Below are 10,101 nucleotides of genomic sequence, written 5' to 3'. Positions count from 1 at the left end.
TGTTAAATTTGATATGTACATATTTTTTGGAAAAGGGAAGAATTTCTTAAAAAATATATATGTTGTCTCTTCACTTTTCATGGATTCAGTCACTTTAAAAAGTATATGATTATCCGTCAAAAAAAAAAAAAGTATATGATTAAATTTGTTTATATATTTTTTTTAAGAAAAATGAAGAATTTATCGAATAATTATATATCTTGTCTTTTCAATTTTTACATAATTATGCATCCATACACGTAAGTGCGGATATGTGAATATCTTCATTTTTTTGAATACAGTGAAATATAACTCATATTCTCTCCGTCTTATATTACAGATGTTCTTGGAAAAAATATTTATCTTAAAATACTTGTTTTTCATTTTTCTAAACAAAATTTTGACGGACATTTTTTGAAAAATTAATATTTAAATTCTCACAATATAATTTATTTAATATAATTATTAAGGATATACAAATAAATTAAGTACACTCAACTGATGATTTTTTTTTAAGAAAACATATAAAATGGACAATACCATGTTTTAATTTAGAAGTGCAGTATAAATATGTAAACATTTCGATTAGGGGCACCTTATTTATTTATCTTAATTTTAAAATAATTAACCTTTTTCGGAAGTTGAGCTGAAAAAGTCCCAATTAATTAAAAATCCAAGACTTGAAAGTCACAGTGTCGCATTAATTTTCCTGGATAGGATATGGCCCATGGTACGACTTTTTAGTTTCCTTAGCAGTGTTGTTCTCTACTTTCTTTGGGAAGAAGTTACTCCAAACACGGTCTTATTTATTAGAGGCACAAGAGTATAGGATCGGGCTCTCTATTACGCTTACACATTCAAGTGCGATCATATCGCTCTAAAATTGAACAGTTCTATACATATAAAAAAACCCCAATCTTGCTTTCTAGGGTTAGCGAATATATATAAACTATCTATTACTTTACGCTCCGTGGGTTATATTAATTGCTTTTATCTGATTCTACCTCGATATGGAGTCTTCTATCGTCATAAAGGTTTGATCTTTACACTTATTATTAGCTTTTCTTGAAATATCACACACATAATGAGTTTGGTGGTAGTGTAATAATATGTTGATTGTGCAATTGTGATTAGGGTCTGCCAAGATTTTGATTCTTTTCAAGTGGGCTATTGTTATTTTTTAGAAAATACTGTTGGGATATAAGTTTTTATTATGATTAAGCATTTTTTTTCCCTTTTGATTAAGGGTTATATTTTGCTGATTGTATAATTTGTTATGTAGTATTCCTGGTGTTAACTGAAGGGTTTGTTTGACTGATGATTAATATGATTTGATGCAAGTAGAGATCATTTTAAGCTGAATTTGTGTGTGCATGCAAAAGAATGGTGTGTGGGTTCGGTCTTAAGAGGGAAAAGAGGAGTGACATGGTGGATTATGATTTTGACAAGTGATAAAAAATATGAGCTATGGAAGTACTTTGAATGTGATGACCTTGTACTGGATCTATTTGAACAGGATTTTTTTCTTTAGTGGAATCAATGTTATCGCTTTTTCTTTAGAACTTCCATGCATGTGGTCAAGTTATTATCAAGTCTTAAGTTGCAGAGTAGTGTTGTGTATGGTTCGAGAGAATGAGATGGAATGAGAAAATAAAGGAAAAGAATTGAGGCAGGAGTGGAGATTTATTAAAAAAGAGAACTAGTTTAAATGGATTTGAGGCTTTGAGCTCGAGTTTATGATTTCTATAATATAGTTCAAATATCATTCTGTGCCTACTTACTTCCAAATTTACTCTAACCGAACATAATCTAAGTGTTTGGATTTATTGTCTGAAGCATTTTGTAAATGTAAGATTAAATATATAAGGAACATGCTTGGTTAATATAGTCTAGGATGCATAATTAACACAGTGGGAAGCTTACTCCCATCTCTGCCCCGTGACAATGTCTTAGGATCAAATTCTTGTTACATCCCACCCTGCATCTAGAATGTCATGTTCTTAAAAATATATATAATACCGGAATATATAAATTATAAACCCTTACCTTTGAATGTTAAATGTTTAAATTTTTGTATGTATAAAAACTTATACTTTTAAAGTCGATTCCCTGGTTCCGGTGTGCGCAACCCTAATTTCTTGATTTGTTTTCATTCATACATATGCTGCTTCATTGTCTCACCTTGAATTAATTTTTACAGGTGAAGTTTGGTGAAACACTTAGACGCTTTAATGTGTCAATTATTGGAGAAGAGCTTGACATTAACATGAATGGATTGAGACAGAATATCAACTCTCTCTTCAATTTTCCTCGCGATTCTGAGTTTACTCTCACATATCTCGATGAAGATGGTGATATAGTGACGTTGGCTGATGACAGTGATCTGGATGATATAGGGAGGCAGCGTCTGAATCCTCTGAGGATATCTGTAACATTGAATACAGAGCGGAGCTTTAACTTCCATGGTACATCCAGTGGAAGCTCTACTCCCATGAGATCTCCTAGTGTTGAGCCTTTGATGCATAATCAGGATGTCAGTGTCTCTGAAATTTTGAAATCTGTTCCAGAAGCTATCCTTGAAAAGATCTCAAAACTTCCGACTGAAATGGGTTCTAATACTACAGGCTCTCCACCAGTATATAGTGAGATCCTTGAATCTTTATCGAAGATAGGTCTCTACTACTTAAAAGAGGTTGTTGGTACGAAAAGTGTCCCTTCACCTTCAGTAAATGCTATAGGTACACAAGTGAATAAAGACAACTCCAATATAAAGTTTGATGGTACTGTCCAGGCTCTCAAATCTACAGGCAAGGATCTTGATGCTGCTACTCATGGCAAAAAAACCTCAGTTGGGTCTTCAACTATCAATCCATCTCATAGCTCACTTGGTGTTGCTGGCTTTCCAAGTAAAGACACTGGCAGTACTTCTACTCAGAAGTTGAAAGAGAAATCAGATGAATCATACATGGGATGGGGATCCATTTTATCACCCAAAACTGGTGTTTCAGGGACTAAAGATGCTTCTGTTGAGTCTAGGAACTCTTTTGGGTCTCGAGTTGGTGTCAACTCTTTTGGTGATTGTCCTTTTTTAGGCTTACCAGTAGATAATTCATCATCATTCATTTCTGGACGCCCATATGCTCCTCACATGCCACCATTTAAAAAGACCTACAGTCACAATGATGGCAGTGGAAGCATATTTCATAGAGGTGTATGTTGTGATGGCTGTGGGGTTCATCCAATAACTGGACCTCGTTTCAAATCTAAAGTGTAAGAAAGTGTGATTTGGTATTTTTAACATTATTATATTTTTGTTAGTCATCAATACCTAATATATCAATGTGCAGGAAAGAGGATTATGACCTGTGTAGCATCTGCTTTAGAGATATTGGGAATGACACGGACTACTTCAGAATTGATCGACCAGTTAGTCATCGGCATCCTTTCTCTTTGAAAGGGTTGTGTAAGCCTGTTAGTGCATCTATCTATTTACCACTCAGTTACTTGTTATAGGCATCTATCTGTTTGCCATTTAGTTAGTTGTATATCAACCATGTAAAATTTTTGACTCCTTTTAATTATTTGATGCAGCCGGTCAGAGGACTGTATCCTCCTAAACTTCCACCTCCAGTCTTGAGAGGTTCTCCTAGTAGACCCAAGCTGAACTGTCGTTTCATGCTAGATGTCAGTATAATTGATGGCACTGTCATGACTCCTTCTGTGCCATTCACCAAGATTTGGCGGATGAAGAATAATGGTAATGTTGTTTGGCCCAGTGGTTCACAGCTTGTGTGGATCGGGGGAGATGTGTTGAGCAAGATACTTTTTGCTGATGTGGAGGTTAGAACTCACTTGAAAGGGATTATATGTGTATTTTTATATAAAATGTTCTATTTTTTAGCTAAGAAATTCTACTATTTTTGTTTGTATACATATTGCAGTAACATATTTGGGTAAATGGGAACTATATGAAATTATACATGTATGTCTCTTATAAATGCAGATGCCTCCTGATGGTTGTCCTGTGGGTACAGAAGTCGACATTGCTGTAGATTTTGTTGCTCCTGAATATCCCGGTCGTTATGTTTCGTATTGGAGAATGGCTACACCATCAGGGCAAAAGTTTGGACAGCGTGTTTGGGTTCACATCGAGGTAACCTAATGTTCTGACAGAATTTTATGTAGCTACTATACATAAATGAGAACCATTACTTAAAAGTATGCTTTTGCAGGTTGAAGCTATGGATGAGAGAAGCATGCATAGGTTTAACTTAAATATGCTTCCTGTTAATGGTGGCATTGTGGATCCACAAAATGAGGATGTTAGTGCTCAACTGGTTGACAACATTATTAGCAAGGCTGACAATGTGGCAAGAACTGCCGAGCTAGTAGAACCAGTGTCTGATGCTCCTTCTAATCCTGACCAGGAGCTTAATTTCCCAATCAATGATACATTGCTAGTTGGAGGGACGGAGTCAAACCCAGTGCCCCTCTCAGCATCTTCCCTTGTTGCAGATGCTACTTTATCAGAAGTTGCTGCCCCCATTGCAACTTCTCCTGTTCAAACCTTCTCTACTGGTGTTGACACCAAGGAGCAGACTCTTTTAAAAGAACTTGAGGAGATGGGGTTTAAGCAGGTTGATCTGAACAAAGAAATATTGAGGAGGAATGCATATGACTTGGAACAATCTGTTGATGATCTTTGTGACCCTCAGAATGGATTATTGAGGATGAGCGAAGACGACGTCGAACAATCTGTGGATGAACTCTCTGGTATTTCTGATGAGTGGGATACTCTTCTTGTGGAGCTAGAGGAGATGGTAAGAAAGAGTATGTGAGCAAAAGTTTTTAACCATTTATTTGGATGGTGTTTAACCGTTTACCGACTGTTCTGTGCAGGGTTTCTCAGACAGGGAGAAGAACAAGACCGTGTTGGAAAAAAACAATGGGAGTATAAAGCGTACTGTTATGGATCTGATCGTTGGCGAGAATACTCAGAGTTAAAGAAATTGCAGTTGTCACTTATTGATGATCGTAATATATAAATAAAATGCAGAGGCATTTGCTAAGCTTCCCTCCCCTCCCCTACCCTCCTCTTTTGCTTGTAATTAGGTACAATTATGCTATGTTTCTGTAAGGTCTACTAGTATGATGTATTGATGTGGGACTTTATTATATATATTATTTGTCAACTAAATGCTTTTGTTTTCTGTTAAGTTCTCTTCCCTGTTGATGTGTCATGCTTAATCCACGGTGAGAGTTTTCGAAGGTAGAGTTGATTTCAAAGACTCAAATGAATTTTTTGTTATATATTTCTCTAAGTTTTTATTTTATATATTAACTGGAACTCTGGAACGTTTAATGTCAAATTGAATTTTAGACGCTTGTCAATAGACATTGCAAGTGGGAAATGACCAGGTTTCTATGAAGAACTGAATGAGGGTTATAACTTGGAAAGCAACGGTTATCGACATCTAAATAGAATATCTTTGGTATTTTTGATTAAAAAAATTATGAATTTCCAAAAAAAACTAGGAATTAAGTATGTGTAATTTATAATAAATTAGTATTTTGAAAAAGGATTTTTAATAATACTTTCAAGTACTCAATTTGAAGTGTGTGGTTGGTTTTATAACAGCACACTACGTTCATCATTCATAAAGAACTTTATAGTTTAGTTGCGGCATCCGCATCAATGATCGAGTCGAACAAACAATAAATTACAATAGCTTGTTCTCATAAAAAGACCGCAAATTACAACCGCTTGTTCTCATAAAAAGACAGTAAATTACAATCGCTTGTTCTCATAAAAAGATAGTTAAACGATATTTTGAAGATAATGCATGTACAAATACAAATACTCATATTTCATGCATATTCATTGAATTACTGGTAACCTCTTTATCATGTCTTGATAAAGCTATCATTTGAGTTATTAACTAGAATTGTGATTCCATATAAATTTTCATAACTAAATTAAGACCACCGCTTACAATTAAGAGCATCTCCAATAGGCTCTTTACACGAGCTCTTAACTTGAAATTTGAAGAGCAAGTGAGAAAATGTTTATCCAAGAGACTCTTGTGGTTCTTTAAATCACTAAGAGTCTCTTCTCTCTCCTCTGTTATGAAGAGCACTTAAAAACTCTTAACTAATATTATATGATATATTCTCTTTCTCTCACGACTTTATTCTTGTACTCTTATGATTGCATACTATGTTTAATAATAAAAAAATGAATAGGGAGTGAATATGAAGAGTATTGTTGGAGATGAACACACATTAACTTACTAAGAGTCAATATTTTATAATATATTTAAGAGTGAACTAAGAATCTATTGGAGATGCTTTAAGAAGCGAAAAACGAATCTCTCACTAAGGGGAGAAAACAACATGAAAATATAAGTCAAAAATCGAAATAAAAGTAAACCGAAAACAAACGAAAATTAAAAAAAACTTAAAATTGAGGGTCGAAATCATAAGATAGACGATCAACTCTCGTATCCGATAAACTCCGTTTGAATCGAATAAAAAAATAAACTGAAAATTCCGATGATGTAGATTAAAAAACAAATCAAAAGAGATAAATCCTTCTTCGACGAGTAAGATCATTGAAAGAAACAAATCTAAAAAACAAACAAAAAAGTTTGGGATTTTGCACCGTGAAAACCTATGAAAGCGCATTAGATGATGGAGACAGTTACTTCAAAAATATTCGAAAATAGAATTCTAGAATATAGGTTTAAAATAGAATTCTAGAATATAGGTTTAGTTGCTTATAATTATTCACAAAAGTGAACACTACTTACATACGTTATGCATACTTATATACGTTATACAGTATAGTAAGTTAATTTATTTAAATATTAATAAATACTTTATCCGATTTATTATGTATAAATTACATAATTACAGGATAAATTATATGATTACAGAGATCAAACCGACTACACCTCAGAATTATGAAATGAAAGAACCCAGACCAACCAGACATAGGAATTACATGAAATAGAATTACACACGCACATACATTTTAAATTCAAAGTCCAGTTGGAAATAAGAAAATTTCCCAAGTGACTGACCTATAAAAAGACCTCTGTAATCATCATGCTAAATCACATACATCGACAACTTTATTTTATAAAGTACAACCACACAACTTCCATTATACTATAATGTCTTCCGTCAGGTTCGATCTTGTTTTTGATACTTCGACTCGTGTATTACTTATCATTCGTGTCCCTTTACGGGTATTTCGTCTCGAGGAATATAGTCAAACTACTTACGAGGTACTTATTTATTGATTCATATACAAAGTTAAATTGTTTTCTAAGGTTGTAGTTTATAGCGTTAATGACTTACTAAGTCATCGCGATATTAACGATTGTGACCATGTAATGCAGGAATTTCTTGAGCTGTTAGAACTGGTGGCGGTGGGGCGAGTCGGTGGCGGATTGTCAGAGGAAACCATTATGAGACATCTGAAAATAAGAAGTCATGATGTTACGAGTAAAAAAATGGATGAAGAACCTGACATATGTGTTATTTGCCAGGATGAGTATGAAAAAGATGAATTGATTGGAGGTCTTCAGTGTCGGCATGAGTATCACGTGGAATGTGTAAAGAAATGGTTGAAACAGCGTAATAGTTGCCCCCTCTGCAAAGCTGATGCGGTTCCACTGTCGACATGAATTAGGCGGCTTCACTGACAGATGTTTATAAGTTCGTTCTGCAGAAGGAAAAACATAGGATGACTGTTGGAATTTTAATTGCTTAGGTTTTTAGGTCTAGTGTAAAGTTTATGTGTTAAACTGTTCAAGTCTGCATTACAATCAACACATATGTTTCGTTCTTCTAATAAAAAGTATTTCCTTCATCCCTTTTTAGTTGTCTTGTTTTGATTTTTAACAGTCAAATTGAGATGTTGACAGATCCCAAAAAAGTGAACCGTGGTGGATGCTTTTTATTATTCTTGATTATCCTGTCGGGACTTCCTCTAATATCTTGAGATTTTAGACCTAGAATAGATTGACAAATTTCCATATCATGTATAGAAATTGATGTCATGTATAGATCAACACTAAATTGTTCACTATTCTAACAGATTAGCTTATGTATTTTCCTACTGTGATGTGAAGGCCACATTAAGACATTTATGTGTGTTTATTGTTTAACTGAGAACAAGTATTTCCAAACAAGAGGAAAATCCAATAGCATTACGACTGATCTAGGTGATATCACGGTGAGAAATGTGATTTTAGACTTATTTACATTTTATAATATTCTTAAATATTACGTGGGTAATATCATAAGTTTTTTTTTTATCCAATCAAAAAGTCTTTATAAATAGATAAAACTTACAACCAAACATCACACTTGAGGATCCAAGGACATACCAGCTAATTCATGGAGGGAATCAAATGGGCCCTTTCTTCACTAAAGAGAATCTAACTAGAAAAAAGGCTCAAGGAATGTAAAACCAGCAACCACCAAATTCAATACCACCCAGGGTGGTGCTAAAAGATGGTTCAGGGTCTACTGATCGTACCATTCAAACCTTTCTATTAATTCTGTCACTGCCTCTTTTTCCAAACCGCCAGCATAAAAGGGAAAATCCACGTTATTCATTTCAATCCTGGGAAATTTTGTTCTCCTCACAACCCTTCCATCACCGTCGAAAGCAAGAAGTCCAACGCCTTGTCTTAAAAGACGAAGTAACAGCTCAAGTTGACATGATCCCTCAAGTAGAGGGGGGTGCCACAACCACGGCATTGTGGCACGATGCTTACCATTAGAAGATACCTGTTTTTTACGGATGTGGATCACTTCAAACTCTTTAGACGTGCCCTTCATTTTGGAATACCTTGCTTCTAGCATCCGCCAAAACTTTGCATTAATTCCATAATACCAATCATTCTGGGCAACAAGCATGATTCTCTTTCCCACGAGCTGCGATAACTTAATTTCAGTCCCATCTTTTTGTATGAAAGAAGTGTTTCGATCCCAGAACATATCCAGCTTCAGTTCCTTTATATAATTAACCTCTAACTCAGCAACTCTTTTGCGGCTGAAAGGATATGCTGATATACTAAAGTTCTGCGCGATGTCAACACCATATGGTTCAACAAATTTTCCTTGTGGTCCAATAATTACAAGACTAGGATCTGGCCCCGGCCCCAAGGCATCCAGAGGTAGATTGAAAACCCGCTGCAAATCTATACACTTTTGATCTTTGAATGGGAGCGCCAACCATGGCATTTTGTTGAAACTTTTCCAGAATGATTCTTCACTTGCACGTGCAGACGTAATAAAAGAGTTATGAATATAAACAAGCATGATTTCAAACTTTTTATCCGCCAACTGTTTATAGGTCATCTTCAATCCTTTTGTAAGCGGGTCAAGTGGATACTCTTGACAGAAGTACAAGGCTACAACCTTGTCTTGAAGAGTATGAACAGGTATCTCCGGATTCTTATTGTTGATGACATAATCACGTTGAGGAGATGTCAGGAGATTCGTAATGGACGGATGCTTTAGGGCCTCCTTGTCTCGAGATTTAACGAAGCCTATCCTTTTGTCAGTGAAAGGATAAGCCTCTGGTCCATACCGAACAAAATAATCGTCAGCAAACCACTTCAAAACCACGCCTGTGGGATCAACAACGACTGAAGCCGTGTCGGATTCACCAATCCAAGGAGACAACGGAAACCTTAATTTAGCTTCCCAATATTCCGGCGATTCAATATCAAAGAACAGGATGTTAGTTTAAACTAAAACTGGAAGTAGTACAGGTGCTGAAACTTTGTTTTGTATTCACTGAATTCAACTTGTTACAGCATAGACTCATATATAAGAAAACAACGCACTACCCTGAGAAATAGCAACAACTAAAACCACTACTCAACAACTAATCTGAAATTCAGGACTCAAACAATCACATCTAACAGCTAGTTGACAACTCCTATAAATTAGGATTTATTATTTGACTCAGAACTAAATAGATAAATGTAAATAATTCTAACACGGGATGGCAAGCCAGGGCATCATAGAAAACTTTTGCTCAAAATGCTTGAATAGTTTTTGTGGGTTGGAGGCATTTTTACCAAACTTAACCCCAACAAA

The 10,101-nt window shown here is 35.1% G+C and overlaps 3 protein-coding genes across 3 annotated transcripts; 2 read left to right on the top strand and 1 right to left on the bottom strand.

Annotated features, from left to right (window-relative positions):
- The first annotated feature begins 775 nt into the window (after positions 1-775).
- On the top strand, positions 776-5,195 carry LOC108227778 (protein JOKA2). The gene is made up of 7 exons (XM_017403117.2): positions 776-1,013; positions 2,180-3,249; positions 3,327-3,450; positions 3,571-3,819; positions 3,983-4,132; positions 4,212-4,799; positions 4,879-5,195. The coding sequence occupies exons 1-7, from the start codon at positions 990-992 to the stop codon at positions 4,981-4,983; spliced, it is 2,310 nt and encodes a 769-aa protein (XP_017258606.1). The 5' UTR covers positions 776-989; the 3' UTR covers positions 4,984-5,195.
- A 1,809-nt stretch (positions 5,196-7,004) lies between these two features.
- Positions 7,005-9,744, bottom strand: LOC108226500 (probable nucleoredoxin 1; the record flags this gene model as incomplete). Its single annotated transcript, XM_017401462.2, has 2 exons — positions 7,005-7,708; positions 8,376-9,744. A coding segment is annotated over one exon (1,230 nt), but the record flags the coding sequence as incomplete, so codon positions are not given.
- On the top strand, positions 7,155-7,670 carry LOC108226138 (probable E3 ubiquitin-protein ligase RHG1A). The gene is made up of 2 exons (XM_017401083.1): positions 7,155-7,268; positions 7,383-7,670. The coding sequence occupies exons 1-2, from the start codon at positions 7,155-7,157 to the stop codon at positions 7,668-7,670; spliced, it is 402 nt and encodes a 133-aa protein (XP_017256572.1).
- Positions 9,745-10,101: the final 357 nt, after the last annotated feature.

The sequence above is a fragment of the Daucus carota genome, chromosome 6 (assembly GCF_001625215.2).
Source record: "Daucus carota subsp. sativus chromosome 6, DH1 v3.0, whole genome shotgun sequence".
Lineage (NCBI taxonomy): Eukaryota > Viridiplantae > Streptophyta > Magnoliopsida > Apiales > Apiaceae > Daucus > Daucus carota.
This window is presented reverse-complemented; position numbering and strand designations above follow the sequence as displayed.